This window comes from Balaenoptera acutorostrata, chromosome 21, assembly GCF_949987535.1.
Source record: "Balaenoptera acutorostrata chromosome 21, mBalAcu1.1, whole genome shotgun sequence".
Classification (NCBI taxonomy): Eukaryota; Metazoa; Chordata; class Mammalia; order Artiodactyla; family Balaenopteridae; genus Balaenoptera; species Balaenoptera acutorostrata.
Window position 1 is genome coordinate 6,676,166 of NC_080084.1, and position 21,813 is coordinate 6,697,978.

Sequence of the window (21,813 nt, forward strand, 5' to 3'; positions counted from 1 at the left end):
TTGCCCTCAGAATGTGCTCTGCGTCCTAACGTAGTGTTCTTTAAACACACACACCACGAAGCAGAACCTTTCTTCAAAGGAAATCTTACCCTAACCTTCATCATAGAAACTGGTCCACGGGGGCCTCTACGCTGGAGGAGGGGGGCGTGGACCTGGGTTGGCTTGGCCACTTCTTACTCGCGGCGCATGACTGACCCTTACTCTTTTAAGAGGTTCCTGGGCGTGTGGAAGGGTGTCTGACCTCAAGGAAGAAAGGCTGTGATTATCCAATGAGACACTCGCTGTGTACTTTCTTCCTGGATGGACATTGGGGCCTTTACCCAGTGTCCCCTGGCCTGTCCCCTGTGGGTATGGACGATGTCATTGCCGCCCACAGCGTGTGGCCCTGCCAGCCTGCACTTGCTGGGGTCCACCTGCTTACCAAAGGTGGGGTGCTCTCCAGGGGACGCTCTGGGGAGACTCTGCTCCAGGGCCCTCTCCTGGCTTCTGTTGGCTGCCGGCAATCCCCGGCATCCTTTGACTCATGACTGCAATCTCCGCTCTGTCTCCACGTGGCTCTTCCCTGGTGACTATGTTCTTTCTTCTCTTCTTGTAAGGACACCAGTCGTTGGGTTTGGGATCCACTGGATCCAGTGTGGCCTCATCCTAACTAATTGCACCTGCAAAGACTGCATTTCCAAATAAGGTTATATTCTGAGGGTCCAGGTGCACGTGAATTTGGGGGCACGCTACTGAACTCACCTGTAGGGCTCTAGAGCCAACCTACCTGAGATTGAGTCCTGGTTCTCCGTTACTTACCAGCTGGTGTCCTTTCGAAAGCTGTAGCCTAAATCCTCTTGTCTTACAAGGTGGATGATAGTCGTACCGACTTTACCAGGTCTCCGTAAGGCCCTTAAGGATGGTGCTTGACACTTGCGGTCAGTACCAGGGGTCCCTAAGGTGGACTTGGGAGGTGGCAGCAGAGGGCGGTGGTCGTCAAAGGCGTGATGGACTCGCAGACAAAGAAAGCCGGCTTCACGCGGTGAGTACCAATGCGCGAATCTTGGAAGGCATTTGTAAGGGAGAAAAAGCCTTGTTGGTCTGGAGCACCTGGCCTGGCAGAGAAAATTCTAGATGTGAGATGGTGGCCTGCTGAGCGCCGTGTCACACACAGCAGGGCCTGGCTCCTGGTGGCCCCTGGGAAGCAGGGAGCAGCTCCAAATACAGCCAGTGGCTCTGTTGTTTAGCTGCTGGGGGCAGGGGTGTTACAAGGCTGATTTCTAACATTGTAGGTGAGCTTGGGAATAGATCCGCAGAAAACCAAGAGCCTCAAGGTGCAGTGTCTAGAGCCTCAGAGGTGAGAGGATGTCTCCCCTCAGCCAAGCCAGGGAAAGTCAGTTGCAGATGTGGCGCAAGGTCGGCTCCCAAGGCATCTTTGGAACGGGTTCTAAAGGGTGGCGGGAGCGATCGTGGAGCCCCCCTCTGTGCCCCTGGCCTGCAGTGCCCCAAAGGTCTCCAGCACATGGATGGATTTGCCCCAGCAGCTCATCTGAGGCGCTTTAGAAAATAAGGACCCTTTAAAAACCGTTTATTTGTTGAACGTGAGGCACGAGAACGTGAGGCACAAAATCTGCATTCACAGGAGGGAGGAACTTTGGAGAAATCACGACTGGGGTAGATCAGAATGCCAGAAAACGGCCAGCAATGTTGTGCAGGGGGCCTGGATCTTGAAACCGCATCTTTCCTGACTGGCCAGAAAATGAAATTCTTCATACAGAGGGTGTGTCAGCCCCTCAGGCTACCAGTAGTAATTAGTCACGCGTGCAGGCCGTGTTAAGGATGGTTTCACTGCAAACCCTCAATTTACGACAAATTGGCACTGTAGCTGTTGGGTGTATGGTGTCTATACATCTGTCCACCAAAGATCAAAACGGGTGCTGACAGGTGACCAAGTGCCTCCCACGTAGTACCAGCTTATCTGCAGTGGCCGCGTCGTGGCCATGAGCTCGAGCATTCTGTGTCCTGAAGTGGCTGTGCTGGTGCCGGAGCTCTGATTGTAGGCCGGGTGACATTCGTCTTCCACCTTCCCTGGTCGGTGGCGGTGACATCAGTCCCCGATGCCTGGAGCGTGAGCAGGGCGGTGACCTCCGTTCTTGGGCAGATCCGGGGGGACCCACCCAGCCTCCCGACTCCTCCTGCTTCGTCCCAGCTCTGGGGAGACAACTGGGGGCAAGTGAGTGTGTGGGCTCAGAGGGTCAGCCCTCTTGACCTCTGCCAGTGAAGGGCACGCCTGGCCAGGGAGCCGGAAGCTGGGGGGCAGGACTGAGCCAGAGTCATCGCCCGGAGCCCTGGGGTCCTGACTGTCTTCAGCAGGAAGGGATGCACCGCACACGGGGCGTCCTGGGGCCCATTAACCAAAATCTGTCGGTTCTGGAGCCAGGAGCTTGGTAAACACGTAGGAAGCACTGGCCGCCTGAGCGATAGGCATGCCTTGGCAGTTGGCGCGCCGCCCCAGGATGTGGTCAGACACCTGCCGCCCAAGAAGCTCTGTCCCCGTCATCTGAGTCCTTGCCCATCCACTGGCTTCCCCAGGGATCTCCTTTGGGCCAACTCAGCCCCGGGGCGCAGCGGCTTCCCCAGCCATGGGGAAGTTTGTTTGTTGATGTATTGATTTTTGTTTCCATCTCTTTTTAATAAGTAGTTTTCCTGGAGAAGCAGAAAAGAGCCCCAAGTGGGGCACCCCATCCCATCGCTCTGTTCCCCTCGCCCGCAGTCCCCCGGGCTCTGAGGACCCAGATCTGACCCCTTACCTGGGTGTGGGGCTCCAGGTCGGTGGAGAGAAAGAAGAGAGACTCAGTGAGGTCAGAGGATCTGGAAGCAGGACTCGGGACACCCAGCTCGGGGCCGATACCACTGGCCACGTTGCGTGCCTGCTTGCTGAGCTTGGCGGGAGCAAGGACCCTAGACAGTAGAGAGGAGGCCAGCTTTCAGTTTATTTTATCTGTTGTTTTATACAGTTTTGAAAGGTTCCTTTCCATTTACAAAATATTGGCTACATTCCCTGTGTTGTATAAGACATCCTTGAGCCTATCTTCCCCCCAACAGTTTGTACCACCCCCTTCCCCATCCCCCATCATGCCCCCCCCATTGGTAACCACTAGTTTGTTCCTATATCTGTGAGTCTGCTTCTTTTTTGTTATATTCAGTAGTTAGTTGTATTTTTTATATTTTTAAGATCACGTATAAGTGATATCATACAGTATTTGTCTTTCTCTGACTAATTTCACTTAGCATAATGCCCTCCAAGTCCATCCATGCTGCAAATGGCAAACTTTCATTCTTTTTCATGGCTGAGTAGTATTCCATTGTGTGTGTGTGTGTGTGTGTGTGTGTGTGTGTGTGTGTGTGTGTACCACATCTCCTTTATCCATTCATCTGGATGATTTAGGTTGCTTCCATGTCTGGGCTATTGTAAATAATGCTGCTATAAACATTGGGGTGTATGTATCTTTTCAACATACATCGTGTTTTTGTTTTTGTGGATATATGTCCAGGAGTAGGATTGCTGGGTCAGATGTTAGCTCTATTTTTAGTTTTTTGAGAAACCTCCATCCTGTTTTCCATAGCGGCTGCACCAGTTTACATTGCCACCAACAGTGTAGGAGGGTTTCCTTTTCGGGAGGAGGCCAGCTCAGAGCTAGGACTGGGTGCCGACTGCCATTAACTTTTCAGATTCTTGGCTTCACCCAGACCTACCTGAGGCCAAGACAGACTTCACCTTTGGGAGACCAGCATTCCTCTCCATCCTGATTGGAGATACACTGTAATCCTGATTGGATTATGTTGTAATCCAAGGGGATACACGTCTGTCTCTGGTGGGGCAGTGCTGGGTGGGTGACAGGAGAACGTGTGCGCTGTTGCCCCTCCCTGGGGCTTTGGGGTGAAGCGGGTGCTGCCCCATCTGATGGATGGGGAAGGTGTGCACGGTGGGCCGGGCTCGGTGCCCCCCGGGCCAGGGTCAGGCAGGCTGCTAGGGTGACTGGGCCTTCCGCCCTCCCTGCTCTTTATACAAAGCCTAGAAAGACTCAAAAAAAGAAACCGAAACATTCAAGTGCAGTCAGCTGGGTAGCTACGTGGGTCAGGAACTCGGAAGAGCAGGAAGAACCTTCATGTCGGGGGAGGGGTGGGCTCAGGTCTAGGACCAGCCCCTGTTTCTGCCTGTGCCATCCCGTGATGGTTAGAATGAACGATTTTGGACATAGGCTGTTTTTTTGCCCTCTTTTGAACTTGGTACTTGAGAGATATCTGTGACAAATCAGAGAGGTACTTCCCTGTCCAAATGCTTTTATACCTCGAACATCCTTGGGAGGGAAAGGGGGAGAGTGACTCCTGAGTGAGGACGTTCCCTGCCCCCAGGCCCCATCGGTGGAGGACGCCCTAGGACACGGGTCTCCTGTTCTGCTTATTACGCCCGGCGTCACTGACATCACCGGGCCTCGCCCTCCTCACTCCACTGAGGGAACGGGACGTAGAACGTAGGGCTGTGTCAGAGGCTCCTTCCAGCCCGATGGTTCTGTGTCCACTGGACTCTGCTTCCCCAGCCAGGGCCGCGGAAGTGTGGGCAACCCTGCAGTCAGACAGGGTGCTGACCCTCTGACCTCTGCACCTGCCTGGTAGCTTTGGGAGCCAGGAGAGGGAGAAGAAGGGCCTCCGTTGCCCTCTCCTCCGCCAGGCCACTCGTCACCACCTCCAGGCCAGCCACACCTGTGAAACACGCACCCTCCCTTTACACACGGGCCACCTCCCTGTTAGGGTGGCCACGTGTCCTGTCTGCCCGGGACAGTCCCGGTTTATTCCTGTGGTCCCAGCATAAAAACGAGTGGCCCCCTTTCTGTCTCCGCAGTGTCCTGGTGTGCAGGCTCAGTTGTGTTCCTTTCGCTTCCCTGCCCGTGACCGGGGCTTTTCCCTGCTGGCTGCCCCAGGAAACTTCAAGGGGTAGCAAGGAATTTAATTTTTTGTTTGTTTGGGAAATCTGGTCGAAGGCACACAAGGTTAATCGATGTTTAATTTGGTGACTTGTGGGCTTTCTGTGAAGACCTGCTGAACACCTGCTGGAAGAGTCACGAACTGTAAGCTGTAAACATCTTATTTGCCCAGAGTAAGATAAGACTTACTTCTCTTTGGGATAATTTTTTTTCTCACTATAAAAATTATAAAACCCGGAAAATAGTGGGAAACACAATAAAGAGCTTAGACATCAGCCGTACTCAGAGTGCCCAGAGACAGTGACTGCTGATATTTTGGAGTATTTCTCTCCTCTGCGTCTTTGATGTGCACAATTTTGCATAGTGATTGCTTCCCAAATAAATTTACGTGGCAGACTTTTCCACGCCTAAAATTGCTCTGCAGTTTTCCTCACCCTAGACCTTTCAAAAGCAGAGATTTTTTTCTTTTACTTACTGTTTCAACATATCAATGTCCTCTTTTTTTTTTTTAATTGAAGTCAAGTTGATTTACAATGTTGTGTTAGTTTCTGAAATGTTCTCTTAATTATAGGTCCCATGCAAGGGTTTCACAGGCATACCTCTGTTAGGGACAGCGATTGGGGTCGCTTTGTTGGAGAACATTCTCTGTGTGTTAGGGAAGAATTAGTGAGACCCAGCCTGCAGCGGCCACCGGCCCAGGCCTCGCACGAGAGGCGTGGGTCACCTGGACCTTAGCTGAGCGCTGTCCGTGCTTCAGGCGGCGGATGGCGATGGCCGCACCTCCACTCCTCCTGGCACAATTAGCGTCCCCTCGGGATCCGTGGAACCTCGGCCAGTTTCTTGAGCCATCCTGCCTTAGCCTCCTGACCAGCAAGCCAGCTATCAGGAGGGTGTCCACCCCACAGGGTTGGTTGCTAGAGAATTCGGTGAGTTAACTTGTAAAGGCACCTACACCAGGGCCTGATCTGCCAAGTCGCCGTTGGCCGTACTTGTTGCCGCTGAAGCAGAGGTTTGAGCAAATGATGCCCGTCTCACCAGTGAGGCTGTGAACTTCAGGGCAGACTGTGCTGTTTACATCTCTTCGTTCGCTTGCGTATCAGTGTTAGCTGAGCTCTGGGGTGTGTGGGACACCCACTAGGCCAGGGTCAGGGGTGGGTAGGTGGGCCAGGCCTGCAGGCTCACGGTGGGAGGGGGCTGAGAAGGCACACTCACGGCTAATTACCACCTGTGCTGAGTCCATATGCAGACGGCGGGGGTGGGACCTTGAAGGTCCAGGCTGGGCTGGGCTGGGGAGGCTTCAGGGAGAAGATGATCTGTAGCTTGGCCGGAAGGATGGGTAAGAAAAGCATACATTTTGTCTGGAGCACACCCTCTGCCTTCAGAGGGATCAACTATGAGAACAGTGAAGGGGTGAGATCAGAGGTGTGCCTGCCGCCGCTTCTCAGAGGCGTGACTCGTAGCTGCTTCGGGGATCTGCCAGCCGAGGGGTCAGGGCACTCCCAGGCCTCTTCTCCCATCGGTCAGATGGGATAGTGTGAAGACCTGCTGCCGCCATGCTGGGAGATGCTTTCGGGGCCTGTCTTTGAGTTTAGACAACTCCACAGTCAGGGCCAGGCTCTCGTGCCATTGTGTTCTCTGTGGGCTTGGGCTGTGACCACTGTCAGCAGGGTCCCCGGGCGCCGTGAGCAGGCGAGGGCAGCCGGTACCATCTGAGATAGAGGATACTTTCCCTTGGATGTTCTATCCTGGATTTCAAGACAGAGAAAGGAAATATGAAGACTTAGACAGATTGCCCGTGCTGGAATGGAAATTGAGATTAACTGGTCCAAATGGCTACACGAAGACCCAGAGAAGTAAAGTGATTTGTACAAAAGTTAGTGATGGAATCCCAACCAGGAGCTGGAGTTGGCTGATTCTGGACTTAGAGTCCTTTACTCTGAAAGGTGCTGCCTCTTGCTAACAAAGCCTCGGTTTTCCTGACTTTGCAAGATTCCACCTCTGCGGGGTAGGGGCCCCAGAGACCTCAGCGATTCTGAAAATGGCACTAGACCAGCTTGCCCAAGGTCAGCTGGGTCTTGGACCTGCCCGTGCTGACTTCAGCCTGAGTTTTAATGAGTTTGGAGGGCTGCCCTGGGCTTCCAGTAAGTTTAAACACCATCCAAGAAAGCATCCTCAGAATGCGTCACTGTGAATAACCAAGGTGACAGACCAAAAAGCCCCCCTCAAACCCTTTGGACCAGTGGTTCTCAGGTGTGGTCCCCAGACCAGCAGCATTAGCATCACTTGGGAACAGGTTAGACATGCACATTCTCAGGCCCCGTCCCATTACTGCTGAAGCAGAAGCTCTGGGGGCAGCCCGGCACTCTGCATTTTAACAAGCCCTCCCGGAGATCCTGAGGACCCCTCTCTGGAGCATCTCTCAGAGCCAGGGCTAGCTCATGGCTTTTACGATTCTTGGTTCTGAAACCCACTCCCCATCGTCTTCCTTCCAAGAGACGATTGCGCACTCCAACGTGCCGTGTGGGTTGAACACTGGGGGGTGGAACGGAGGGGAATGGAAAACCAGTGAGCCCTTCGGCAGGAGGACTGTTTGCCTTGGCCGGTTGGCCCAGACTTGGAGCCAAGGTTCCATTAATCCTTTTGACTGACTTTATTTAAGCAAGTCTCCTATTCTCCTCTGCCGACTGCTTGGGGAGGCATGGAGGAGGGATGCGGTCCTCCCTGGGAGGAGAGGGGCCCAAGCCCCTGCTGCCTGGGCCGTGGTGCACATGTCTTCCTGAATAAACCCACACCAAGCAGCCCTTTGTTCTCAAAGTGGGGTTTCCATTTTGCACCATTAGCTTCGATCAGTGGGGATTTAACACAATCCATGAAATCAAGCACTTAGGCAGCGGGATTCCGATGGCTGACACCAACGCCGCCGTGCTGTGCGCGTGAGTACTTGTAAGTGGGTTGGGAGGGCAAAGAGCTGCAAATTCCACCCTCCTGCCTGGCCATCCCCCCACCTCCCCAAGATGTCTGGGATCCAGAAAACAGGACAATTTCAATTGAATAATTTGTCTCAAATAAGTCACTCAGGAGTATTTTTTACATCTGCTGTTTTTTTGTAAATGAGAAAAAAAGAAAAGCTGCTTTCAATCTTTTTGTTTGTTTGTTTTGTTTTGATTTTTCTTTTTTCCCCTTTTCTCTCTGTAGCGTCTGTCCTGTAACCAGTAGATGCGTGTTAAGTATGCAGCATGTGGTTTGTGGTCAGGGAGAGAGTCTGAGTTATTGTACCAAGCGCAAGCCCCTTGCTTTGCTAAAGGAATTAATGATGCAAACACTGGCCCCTGCTGGGAACGGAGTTCTGTTGAGCTGCCTTTGCAGGGCCTTTGTCAGTGGGACTCATTTGGATCCCGATGCCTGCAAGCCAGCCTGCGCGGTGCCCAGACCCTCTGCTGAGTGTTGGAAGGAGCAGCAGTTTCTCCCAGCCCCGCCCTTACCCAGCGCTGTTACCAAATCTCATTTGCACAGTTGGCTTTGGGGATGGCGCTTTCTGCCTCAGGGTTGCCCACCCAAGAGATTTGTGAAAATGGGGCTGGGACGTAGGAAAGCAGGTCCTCTCTGTCTGCTTAGTGAGGTCTTGCTATCTGAACAAGCTCTTTCACCAGGAGGCAGGGTGGGAGGAGGGGTGTAAGCTGAACCCCCAGGGCTGATGGTCCAGGCGCCCACCTGTGGGCTCTTCCTGGTCCTGGGGTCTGGGAACAGGCCACTCGGTAAGGAGTTTGTCCGTCTTGCCCCCCTGCTGCTCAGATCATCTGTTTGGGAACTTCAGCCCTGTCTGCCAGGGAAAGTAATTTAGGAAAGCAAGCAAGTCAGGAGTCAGACTGTGTGATGGGTTACCTGCCCCAGGAGGATTTTTTATTAGCACCTATTGGAGACAGTATATCTGACTGCTGGTCAGTTGTCCCTGGAATCTGCAGGGACCCCATGCTTTCCTGCTCCTTGCTCGGAGGAGCTGTGGCTGGGCTGAGAGGCAGGGAGCTGTGGGCACCTCCAGCCTCGGGCAGCCTATTCAGCTGAACCAGGTTTGACGTTCCTTTGCATTCAAAGTAAATAATCCGAATTCTAACCTAATTGGTTTTTTATCTGAAAAATGATCGGCTTGACAAGCTCTATAGGCTACCCCGTCTTCCCAAATAAACAGTGGAAAAAGCAGAATTCTTAAACAAAACCCTTCCTGAGAAGCCCTAAGTAACGCCAAGCTGCTCCAGCTGAATGGGGAGTGAAGGGCCAGGAAATGTAATCTTTGTGTTTCTTTTAAGAGCTCCCATTTTGTGATTCATTGACATTTTATATACATTTCAGTTCTTTACTAGACAGCAAGCTTTTTTAAAATCTAAGTTTTTTGCTTCAGAATAAATGCAATTTAAAACGTCAAATAGTATTAAAAGGCTTTTAACAAAAAACTGCAGGCCTCTGCCCCATGCCTTCCAACCACTAATTCCCACAACCCAGAGGTAATAATTTTCAGCTATTTTAGCTATGTCTTATGATAGATAGCAAAAGGGAGTAAATAAATACCATACTTAATTTTAATTTTGATTTTTAGACATTGCTTATTGATTTTCTATTATTGAAGACAAAGATCTGTCTCACTTTTGTTTCTTAATTTTAATTTTTGCACAATCTTAATTTTTAGTTAAATTCTTCGTTTTAATTTTTAGACACTATTTATTGCTTTTCTATGATTGACGATAAAGACATCTGTCTTATACTCTATTCCCTCTTCTCCCCATTCTTTTCCATATAGTTATATCACACTTCTGGTTAAATTGACATTCAGCGTTTAATTTTTTATAATTATGTCAGTATTATCTGCAGCTGAGCCGTGTAGTATACTGCATTTATATTTCCTTTATTATACACCATTTTGTTTTACCCTTGAGATAGTAGTTGCCTCATTTTATTTTCCTGGGTCCTCACGATTGTGTTTTGAATTCAGCCCCAGACCTTCCTGTAGAAGTACATCCGTCCCTCTTTCCTCCTGTTTCAGTCTGGACTGGTTGAGCTTTACACCGGCCACACAGTTGTTCTGGAGAAACCATTCTAAGACTTCCATTGCTTTCATTTTTACGTTAGAGCTTTAGTTTCCTGATCCTGGGTCTTGTGCTGCATTTTTGGAGCAGTTTCCTAAGAATAGATACATGGAAGATTTTTTTTTAACCATTGAATGCCTGAAGTTGTCTTTATTCTCCTCTCCCACATTGACTGTTTGGCTCAGTATTGAATTTGGAAATTGTTTTGGCTTCTAGTATTGCTGTTGGCCAATCCAGTACCATTCTGATGCCTGGTCCTTGTAGCCTCTCTTTGTCTCTGGAGGGTTTTATAAGTTCTCTTTACCTCTGGTGTTTCTAAATGCTATGATTCATTGACCTGGGCACTGTTTAATCTGAGAACTTACATTCTTCATTTCTGGAAAATTTTTCTTGTATTATTTCTTTGGTATTTTCTCCCATTTGTTTTCTTGGTTTTCTCTTATTCAGATGTTGAACCTCCTGGTTGGATTCTCTCTTTTATCTTTCTTTCTCCTATTTCCATCTCTTTGTCATTTTGTTCCAACCTTATCTTAAAGCACGTGTGTTGCATTCTTTATTTCTGCTCTTACCTTTTAAAACTTCAAATACTCTTGGTTCTCTGAACGTTCCTTTTAATAGCATTCTGTTCTGGTTTCATGAATACAATATCTTCCATTACCTTTGTAAACAGTTTTCTTCTGCGCCATACCTTGTTTCTGTTATCTCCGATTTCTTTTTTTCCTGTGTGTTTTGTACGTTTTGGTCTCTTGTTCACATTTAGAGGCTTTCCTTTAAATGTCTGCTGATCCTTGGCTGGCCATTGGAGTTTAAGAGTAAAGCACTAAATTGGAGCTCTTTGTGTGTATGCATGGCCTGTGATTTGCTGGGCCTCATTTTGGAATTTTGTTAGGGGAAGCTGTAGGTCTCTTCTTTGGGGCTACTGGTTTCTTTAGATAGAAACCCCACAATCCTCTGACTGGGGGTGTTGCTGTAGTGTTCTAAGACCTGAGGGTCTCACTCTTCACTGTGCAGACTTTCATTTAATCCTTTGGTGTCGGGGCAGCTCCTCCCCACCCCGTCCTCCTGTGAGTCTGGTGTCCACAAGCCCAGTCTGTCTGGGTTCAAACCTTCTGTACGGAATAAACGTCTTGGCTGCTGCTGGAGTTGGTGAGGGGCAGTCATCTGGGTTTATGGCCAGGCTGGTGGATCTGGGTGCCCTGATGCAGACGTCTCGGTTCCTATATTTAATACAGTCTCTGTCATCGAGTGCAGAAGCACCCAATGGCCCCAGTTCACGAGCATGTCTGGGTCCTGCCATGTGGATCTGCTGCTTTCTTAATGTCAGCTCCCTCTGTTAGCAGCTGGGTTTCAGCTTTTCTTTTCTCATCAAGCCAGGACCCACCATCCATTTGCTTTCTATTATACTAAATGTGATGTCCTTGTTTCTTTACCATTTTCTTGCATGTGTTTATAACTTTTTTAAAACTATAATTTTAGAGGGGTGGAAATGATTGTGTGCTCAATCTACTATGTTTGGCTAGAAGTGGCCAGCGGTAACTCTTCACAAACATTCCAGACGCTTGGTGGTTGTCAGGATGGAAAACCTTTTCACTTCCCATTGGTTTTGAGCTCTCTGGGAGTCTCCCTCACCCCCTGGGATCGTGGCTCCCACAGGTCGTCAGCAAACCCCCCCCCCCCCCGCCATTGCCAAGGCTAGCAAGCTGGTCCCACACTCATTCTTAAACTCTGCGGCATTGGGGATGAAGGAGCATTTCTTCCACTTGAAGCGCCTTCCCCCTGTGCTTTCTGAGACGCCGAGCTGCCTAGTTTTCCATCCGTGACTCTGATGACTTTGCAGGAACTCCCCAGTGGAGGTCCCTCCTTCTCTTCTCGTCTCTGTACTTTATTCTTCACTGCAACCGTTATCTGTAATCAGATGAGTCACAAAGCTGGGGACTGACTCAGCCCCTTCGGCACCTTCCCTGTCTCAGGCCCTTTCTTGCACTCCTGCAGCGGTTCCACACTGTCGATCGTGTAAATGCCTGGCCCTTGGCCAACAGTGGCCTCACGTCCAGGCTCCCTGTCTGGGTAATTGGAAGGATGGCGGCCACATTAGCATAAGCAGATCAGGAGAAAAAGGCGGTTTTGAAGAGATTGTGGGTTTGGGATGAGTGTAACAAGCTTCCTCTGCTCATTTCAGCCTCAGAAAATGGCCAGGCTTTGTGGGGAGGCTACCAAGGGGGTATCATTTGTGGGCAAAAAATATGGTTTCGGTGACTGCAAGTGGGATGAAACTTTCAGGGTCTAACCTGAATAGAAGGGGTTATTTATTTTAAGGTTGCGGAGAAAGACCCAGACGGCCCCTAACTGTGACCTTAAGTTTTGAGTTTTCAAAGTTTCTGGTCTCTGCGTCCTCGCTGGCCGTGACCAGCAAGGTGAAAGGCAGGAGTCATATCCTACTGTTGGAGGGTGTTCAGTTGCTGCTAAGAAGAAACACAGAGAACGGTTTTGTTTCTTGCTTTGTTTTGTTTTAGTTCAGGGTCTGGCTGTCACGGGTAGCTGAGATCAAGGGCCTGAGGCAGGTGTAGAATCATCACCCTGTGGGAGACAGGCTCGGGAGGGGGCAGAGAAGGACGGAGACAGGGTGGGCGCGGTAGTCTGCCTGGGATTGCCCAGCACGGGCCCTCTGGATGCTCGACCGGCCAGGCCAGCAGGCAGACTGCACTCCACGCTTTACAGACTTGGGGAGCTCAGATCCAGGTTCTGTGGCCACCCAGTTGGAACCCAGGACCTGGGACTCCAGCAGCACCCCAGTTGTGAGCCCAGCTGCTGCCTGCTGGGGCTTCTCCCCCCTGCCCACCAGCACCGGTTGCAGCGCAAACACATTCCATGGGTGAAATCCCTGGGGTCCAGGCTGTCTGCATGGTGGAGGCCGGGTGGGTGGAGAGGAAGTGGTGATCAGTCTCCCCCCATCCCGTCCCAGCAGCCCCTGGATGTATGTGGTGGGAGGCTGCATACATACCCACAAGGCAGGGGGAAATCAACCTGGGATGGCTAATCGCCTATCCAAACATTGTTGGTAATCTGCATCCCTAAAATAAACCCCTGAAAGATGGAAAGATGTTAGTAATTTCTGGCCACATGTGCCTCCTCCTTCCCTACTCTCCCTACCTCAAAAAAAGAAAGTGAGCCAAATGGCAAGAAACGAAGAGTCTAATGCAGAACACATTTCCATCGTTTGCTTTTCCCTCTCCCCGCCATGCTCCCACCTATGTAAACTAAATTCCTTGACACGGTCATGGCAAAGGAACATTAATTTTTGATTTGAGTTGTGATTAAAAGCAACACAATCAAAAGAGGGAAATAGTTTCCACTGAAGCAATAGCATTTGAAACCCCGTCATGGTATAGTAGGAACCAGCGTGGTCTTTGGGGTCAGGGGTGGGTTCTAGTCCTGAGTCTCTTCTTACAAAGTGTGGCCTCGTGTTGTCCCTTAACCTGAGCCCTTCTCCTTGATCGTCGTCAGTAATAACAATGGTTGCTGTGCGTTAAGTCAGGAGAGCCGCACAGAGAGCACCTGTCCTGTGCTTGGCACACAGTGGGTTCTCCAAAAAACTGATGGCTCACCTCTCTGCAGAAAAGAGGCTGCCCGGTTGTCACTGGAAATGCATTCGTCCCTGCCAGTGATGTAATCGATCCCAGCTTTGGACCTTGGGTCCCGTGACACGTCGGGGCACTTCTCGGAGGGTGTCTTCACCGCCTCGCCTCCCTGCAGTCCCCGGCCGCCTTCCTTGGGTCAGTCGGTCCTCGCAGTGCAGAGGGCGGGCAGAGATGGAGCCCTGATCTGCCCGGGCCTGGGCGGGGAGTCTCCTCTGGCTCAACCCCCCGGATACACTTCTAGATGAGCAAACTATAGACTCGCCCAGGTGAAGTCTTTTCTCAGGTGACCCACCAGGTACAAGGATGGTAAGCCGACAAGGGGAGCTGAGCCGGGGCGGGAGAAGGAGCGCTGCTTGGGCAGGTCTGGGCGGAGGTCCCAGAGGGGTGGTCTCTGCTGATTCCTAGTCGCGGCTTTCCCGCCTGCTGGTCCCCCTTTCTCTGCCCTCGGGGTGGGAGTGGGTGTAGGAATCAAGCAAAATCAGAGGTGCTGGGCAGTGGCTGGTTCTGTGGGGCGGGGGGCAGTAAAGAGAGGAGCTCACTGGGAAACTGTGCTCAGCGCACTCCCGTGTGCACGGGGCCTGGGCCAGCCTGCGAGGTCAGGGCTAACCATCTGCTGCTTGGGCCAGTCTCCAAAACCTCCGCCACCCTTGGGAGTGAGGTCTTTCCTAAGGGCTGCGGACCTGGGGTATTTGTTCCCCGAGGCTCGGTGGCTGCAGATCTGGAACTCCTTCTGTAAGCAAAAAGGATGGGAGTGCATTTGATTTCCTGATTTTGACACATTCACTGAAGCTTTGTTCCTAGGATTTCTCCTAATTCTTGGGGTGGCCAAGGGTGTGCTTTCTAATCAGCTAAAGAGTAAATAATAAAGCCTTCACTCTTGCGGTGTTCCCTTTCAACCAGGAGGAACTCTTACCATTTCGTAAGTAAAGTCATTTTGAAATGTGGGTAAACCTGGGAAGAGAGCCCGAGCCCTTTTCCCATATTGTCTTGGTCCGTTTAATCAGCACTTGAAATGTCAGCTTCATTATAAAGAATTTTGCAATTTGGCCTGGGCAGCACAGTGATTATAAGTGCACATTCAGTCCGTGGGTTTAGTTTAAGGTCAGTGACTCTGGGCAAGTAAACGTAACCCTTACGCCTCAGTTTTCTCATCTGTTAAATGGGGGAAATAATTGCACCTTCCTCGTGGAGGCATTAGGTTTCACTGAGGAAGTGCATGGAAAATACTCAGCGCTCTTGAGGGCATCCAGATGCTTTCCTAGTCATTAGCTACTGTTCTGTAGCTCGATTCAAGTCTTTCCTCATGGAATGTGGGTGGAAGCTTTGAGTTATTCAAAAGAGAGGGCTTGGTGATTTGGAATTCACAAGAATTCAAGGGATGGACACATCATCTGGTGACCAGAATCTAGAAATGATTTCCAACTCCTTTGGAACTCTCCAGGGCTGGCGAGGCTTCGAGGGGAGTTGACCGTTACAGGGACGCTGTGTTTGTGTTTCTGGTGCATTTCCAATGAATAGAACGCCTCCACGCTAATTCATCCTCACCAGTTAACCCCGTGAAGCCAGCACTAGAGTGTGTGCTCCACACACTAACCCTGAAACACTGTTGACTCAGGCTCTGTAGAGACAAAGAGGCCAGAAGGCAGAGTTGGCAGAGGGCTGGCTTTCCCTCTCTGCAGGGAGCCGTGCTGAGAATGGAAGCAGCCCAGGTACCATGTGAGATTTAAGGAATCACCACCTGGGTTTATCCATCAGGCCCTCACCAGGACTTGATCGAACAGGTCGAGAGGTCAAAGTCGAGTTTGGTTCTGTGGGTCTACACGGTGGGTAGGATAGCCCATTAGTGGCGCCATCTAGTGGTTGATGAGTGGTGGACAGCACGTCAACGGTACCTGCTGTCTGAACGCCCTGGAGGCCCAGTGGTTGGAACCCTCGTTTCTCTGATGACAAAGTTGGACGCTGACGTTTGATGCAGTCAGCTTTCCCTTGCTGACTGCACACACATAGGTTCTGTCTGTCTTCTTTCCAGGACCCAACTGACAAAGAATTTTAGGTCCTTTGGATGTTATAAAAAAAACTAAACCAATAACTTTCTCCTTAAAACAAACAAACAAACAAAACTCAGGGTAAGTTTTTTCTTTGAGTGCTGATGTTGGTAGCATTCGATTATGTGGACTTGATTGGATTAGATGATCCCCTTCTTCTCTTAAAGCATTGTATGATAGTCTTGAGTCTTGGAGTTTTAAAAAAGAGACACATGATTTGGTTTTGAACATTTATTTGAGACTCTCACGGTATCCTGTGGCAACCATTGAGATACCATCAGATACCGCAAAACCGGGGGGCAGAATTGGTGCGTGAAGGTGAGCTGAGACCTTGGTCCTTATTATAGAATAGACAGATAGAGCCTCCCTCCTTTAGGTGCTCTTTGCCTTTTATGTCTCCTGCTTTTCTGCCCGCAGGTGGGTTGTGGTTTCTGATGAAAAGCCGTGTTCTAAAACTCTCTCTCTCCCTTCTCTCCTCTTCCCCTGTCTGTCCTCCCCCTCTCTAGCGCTGAGGATGAAAATCAAAGAAGTGAAAAAGGAAAATGGCGACAAGAAGATTGTTCCCAAGAAGAAGAAGCCCCTGAAGCTGGGGCCCATCAAGAAGAAGGAGCTGAAGAAGCTGGTCCTGTACCTGAAGAATGGGGCCGACTGCCCCTGTCACCAGCTGGACAACCTCAGCCATCACTTCCTCATCATGGGCCGCAAGGTCAAGAGCCAGTACCTGCTGACGGCCATCCATAAGTGGGACAAGAAAAACAAAGAATTCAAAAACTTCATGAAGAAGATGAAGAATCACGAATGTCCCACTTTCCAGTCGGTCTTTAAGTGATTCTCGTGGGGTGGGTTAGGGGGGAGCGGACACCCCTGGACCCTCGGCGGTTCACACCCCCTGCTCCTTCGAGGTGGAGGGCATCGTAATCCAGCTACTTTGCCCTTGCAGCATTTCCCACCCCTCCCTCCATCCCCATGCGCCAGACCCCAGTATAGCCGATATTTAAAGCTGCATGCCCAGATGAGGAAACCCATTTAGATCAGGAAGCTTCTGAAGACCTACAGTGTGGAGAAGCACAACCCCGGGGAAGGGAGGTGCAGCACCACCCCAACCAGAGACACAGTCGCTACAAAAGAAAACGCTGCCGGTAAAGAAAGGGGGTTGGCAGCAAGGGAGAGGCAACAGCAAACGTTAGGTTCTGCCACTCTCTTTGTGTCGTTACAAATTGCTTACGATCTATCAGCTAATCTACGCCTTTGGAACTAGAAAATTCTAACTGTTGGTAAGATGCACGGCTTTCAGTTCCAGAGGAGTTTCTCTTTCTGTCCCTCGTGGACAGAAACAGACACACACCACACTCAGAGAGTGACAGTGCACAGGAGAAATAGTGAGAACAAAGGGAGGGGCCTGCATTGCTTGGCACTGTGGCCATGTGTCATCTCTGATATGAACCAGCCAGTCTCAGATGCCCTGGAGGTGGTCACCGTCAGCCTCAGGTTTGATCTCACCTCCTGACACGTGGAGGGCGGCACGGGCCTGCCTTGGTGTGACAGAGGTGATGATTCGTAGGCTGAGAAGGCAGCGGTGGTTTTCAAAAAACAGTTAAAGGAGAAAAACAAAAAATTGAGAACAGTCAGCAAATTGCTAGTCTAGGGTGAATTGTCATTGGGAAAGAGCTTAGTATTCTAATTCCCTTGTTGGTTCATTTCACATTGTTTTAAAGCGACCAACAGACCCACTTACTTTTCAAGGTTTTAAAAAAAATCTCCACTGAGCATTTGAAAGGTGTGGTAAGACTGGGGTCTCTTGGTGCCTTTGCGGCAACTTTCTAGCTGAGTGGCCGTCTCTCTGAGCATTTCCAGTGGGAGGTGAATTCTCCTGGTAGTGTAGCTGTGGGTCCTCCTTCCTGAGAGGTTCTGGGTCGCCTTGGCCCAAACACAATGCTAATCAAAACTCACAATACATCCCATTCCTGTCTTTCATGTGAAGAAATGGATTCCTTTGAACTTGATTGCCTAGAGATCAGAGAAATTCAGAATAGCCTGCCTGCCTGTCCTCTGCACTTAAAAAAATGTTTGTTTGGTTTTTTTTTTTCATTTCTGCAGAGGGAAAGTTAAGCTACAAGGGTTCCCATCCAAGGAGGGAGTTTAAAAGGCAATGCAGCTCTGGTTTTCCCCCAAGGGCCCTAAGATAATTCTCAAAGACATTGTGTTTAATAAGTGATGTACATAAACCCATTCACGGAAGCAACTTGACTCCTCTTGTTCAATGTATAGGAAGTAATTCCTCCCAAATTAATTTCTCCTTCAAGCCTGATTCTTCATTCTCTGTAACACCTCGAGGATTTAACGATTGTCCCTCTGGGCAAATGTTTATACCCAATCCAGTGCTTCAGTGGGGCTGGAAGGCGTCACCCGCATGGCCCCTGCCTGACACAGAAACAGTGGAAGATTCTGTTAACTTCCCAAAACTCCAGTCTGAAAACCAGCCTGCCAACTTCATTACGTTCCTGAGGGTTATCCTGATCTAATGAACCCCTGACAATTAGTGACCCATCATTTAATACATTTTTTTTTTTTGGTTCTCTCTGACCTTTAATCATAAAGTGTTGGGGATCTTAAGTGATTTGCCTGTAATTTTGGATGATTTTTTTTAAAATGTGTATATATATTAGTTAATTAGAGATATTCTACTTTCCTATTGTCAACTGAAATTCAGAGCAATTTCATGAGTGTATGGATCTGGGTCTTAGTCTTGATTGATTAACTCAAGAGTTCTGTGCTCATATGTGTCTGCTTGTTTGGACAGAGTGGGTCAGGCAACAAGGCCTCTGTCCAGGGTGGAGGCCTTGGGAAAGGCTTTGTGTGGGCCATAGCAGTTACCCCAGGAAGGTTATAAATAACAGCTGGAGTCTCTAAATGGGAATTCTCAGGTAGGAAGCAGTAAGAGAGTTCAAAATAAATTGGAAATGTGAATTGCAGTTGTAGAGTCCAACCACAGAGTCCCGGGACTGAGTTTCCCTGTGGACTTGGAACAGCCTTGACTATTACACATCAGCCATTGCAGGGCAAAGGGAGGCTCTGGGCCCAAAGCTGCACTTGGTCACAAACCTTTGTTTTTCTCAGCAAAGGAGGTAACAAAAACGATGTGCAGACTCACAGGCTTTCTCATTGGTTTCCAAAAGAGGTCTGTGTGTGATTTGGTAATTATTGCTAGTGCAAAGGTCGTATTCGTGAAGGTTTAAATTCATCATTCTGGGTGGAATCCAGTGAGGTCATGGGCAGAACTCAGCTAAATCTTTGAAGAATATTAGTACTTATCTTAGAAGATAGAAAATGAGGTGAGAATTCCAAGAACACTTTATTTTTAGAGCATCCTGTGTCACACTTGGCTTTGGGTGTCGGTGAATTAGCACTGAGGGCTCCCTAAGGCATCTGGGTCTGTAAATTACAGAAACCCCATTGCCCAAACCAAGAGTCTGTCTTTCTCATCAGACTCCAAGTAACTAGTTGCTCTGCTGTAACCCCGTGGATGTGTTGGGCTCAGGCGTTCTGTTTTAGGAGAGACTCTCGTGGCATAATGTGCTGGCCCTCCTGACCTTTCACCAGCAGATACACAGGACACAGACGAGGTTCCTGTTTCCTCTAGTTCCTCCACGTAGCACTCCTCTTATAGAGTCTAAATCTCTTACAAAAGCTTTGAATACTGTGAAAATGTTTTACATTCCATTTCATTTGTGTGTTGTTTTTTTAACTGCATTTTACCAGATGTTTTGATGTTATCACTTATGTTAATAGTAATTCCCATATGTGTTCATTTTATTTTCATGCCTTCCTGCCATGTATCAATATTCACTCAACTAAAATCACTCAATTAATCAATGGTAATGTGCATGGTGACTTTTTCCCGCCAGTGATGCACCATTCACCCTCCTCCACTGCACACATACCCCTGTCTTGATTTTTTTCAGGTCCCAGTTTAACAGCTTTCAAATAGTAACTGGGCATGGTGAGCCAGAGGAGTACCTGGGGGGCCCTGCAGACACCCTCACCCCATCCCACGTACACCACCTGCTCCCATGAATCATTTCCAGAAGTTTCCCCTGTCTGTGTGTTTCAGATCAGAGAGAAAGTTAAATACTTGCTCTCCAAGAATGTATTTTTCAACCCTGCCTGCGTTTCTTTTCCATGTTTTTGGTTTCACATGATCTTTCCCCTCCAGCCAATTCTATGTTAAAATTCCAACGAAAATTTGAAAACTCTTTGGTACCTGGAGTCTTAGACCCACATGAGCCTTAGAGGAGACCACGTCTGCCCCTTTAATTTACAGATGGGAAGCCCAGATGTGAGATGGCTAGGGTTTCCCAAGGAGGGTGGGGCTCCCAGGTCACTGGCGTTGCTGGAACTAGAACCCAGGGCTCCCAAGTCCCAGTCCCATGGGAACAAGGTCTGAATTACAGCTGAGCCTCCCTCTGGACCCAGACTGTACCACTTGGCGAGCCCAAGCTCTCCGATATGAGGCTATAGGCTGCTCTAGGCTTCTTGCCTAAGGAATTCTTCGCTGTGACTTTTAATTCTGTAAGCAATGACAGTGACAACTTCAGTTCATGTCTTGCCCTGACTAACAAGGCACTTCCAGACCTCAGACAACTGGCAGTTTTACCCAGAAGTGAGCAAATACTCCAAGTGACCCCAGACCACACCTAAGCACAGAGGCACCATTTATAAGGCGTGGTATGAGGACTTGTAAAAATTCCACTAAGTCGTGCTAGGGTATCAAAAGATTTTCCCATACTAGTGGACCTGTACCTGGAATGCCAGCCCAGCCAAGGAAAATACTGGCATTTCCTTTTTATTCCTCTGTGGTTAATAAGAAGGAAAATCTCTTTTAGGCAGAACGTGGATATCGTTTTCACCCCACTGAACCCTACCACCACAACCCACATGTTCTCATTGCTCTTTTGCATTTTTAAAAATCAAATCAGTATAACTGAGTCATTTTGCTGTATCGCAGAGACTGGCACAACGTTGTAAATCAACTACGTTAAAAAATTAAAATTAAAAAAATTTAAAAATTAAAATAGAATTATCAAAAAAAAAATCAAATCACCAAAAAGATGATGAAGTGTGTTCAAGGGCATCCTGGCTTCAGCAGCTGGCGTCGCCCTGGAGTTTGGGGTGTTTCAAGTGTCAGGACTGCCAGAGCCTCGTGACTAAGAGAGGGTGGCGGTGCTGAGAACAGCCTTACCCTCAGGCTCTATAGCACTCACACCTCTTGAAGGAGTTGTACAGGTGCTCTCCAACTCAGGGCCAGAAAGAGATCAGGGTCACAATGTTATCCAAGTTAGGTGGGTCTTATTTCCAAGGCAACAACAGATCCAGAAGTACTAGCAATTCACTTTCTCTCTGGAGGAAGAGAAATCCGTACCAACCATCCAGTGGTACTCAGAGGAAATAGGGAGGCTCATTCTTAAATTTTAGCATGTGTCACCGAGGGGAGCTTACTAACATGCAGCCTGTCTTCCACTCCCAGAGATTCAGATTCGGGAGGTTTGCCATGGGGCCCTGGAACCTCAACTTTGAGCTAGTGCTCTAGGTTTTCCAGATGCCAGCAGTCCTCTGGATCTTTGCATGACATCCTAGTAGGACATACGTGGTGGCTTGGAAATGAGAGGCAGACGATTATTTTGGTATCTCTTTTCCATACTCACACACTTCATATTGCTGCAGCCCTTTCTGAAGTTCTGTGAGTTATTCTTAACTAGGTATTAATTAACAGAGGTAAGTTAGATACACGAGGGAGGGGATGAACCTAACTCTTTACTGCCGGGTACATCGTGCTCTCCAAGGAGTACTTCTCAACCTCTAATATGCATATCAATCACCTGGAGACCGAGTTAAAATGCAGGTTCTGATTGGATAGATCTGAGGGCGGGTTGGAATTCTGCATTTCTGATTGGTTCCCGGGTGAGGGGCGGAGCTGGCGCTGCTGGTCCGCTCAGCAGTGTCCTGACTCCCTGCACTAATAATGACACCTCTGGGTCCCCACGCAGCGCCCATCTCCTCGGAAGTCAAAATATGAACCATGCTTTGGGGT

The 21,813-nt window shown here is 49.3% G+C and overlaps 1 protein-coding gene across 1 annotated transcript in view; it reads left to right on the forward strand.

Annotated features, from left to right (window-relative positions):
* The window catches only part of SFRP1 (secreted frizzled related protein 1), a 44,154-nt gene extending 24,562 nt beyond the window's left edge, over positions 1 to 19,592 (forward strand). The window contains exon 3 of the mRNA XM_007182107.2: positions 16,232 to 19,592. Coding sequence (XP_007182169.2) covers positions 16,232 to 16,554 — 323 coding nt within the window. The 3' untranslated portion in view covers positions 16,555 to 19,592. The remainder of the gene's footprint in view (positions 1 to 16,231) is intronic.
* The last annotated feature ends 2,221 nt before the right edge of the window (positions 19,593 to 21,813 follow it).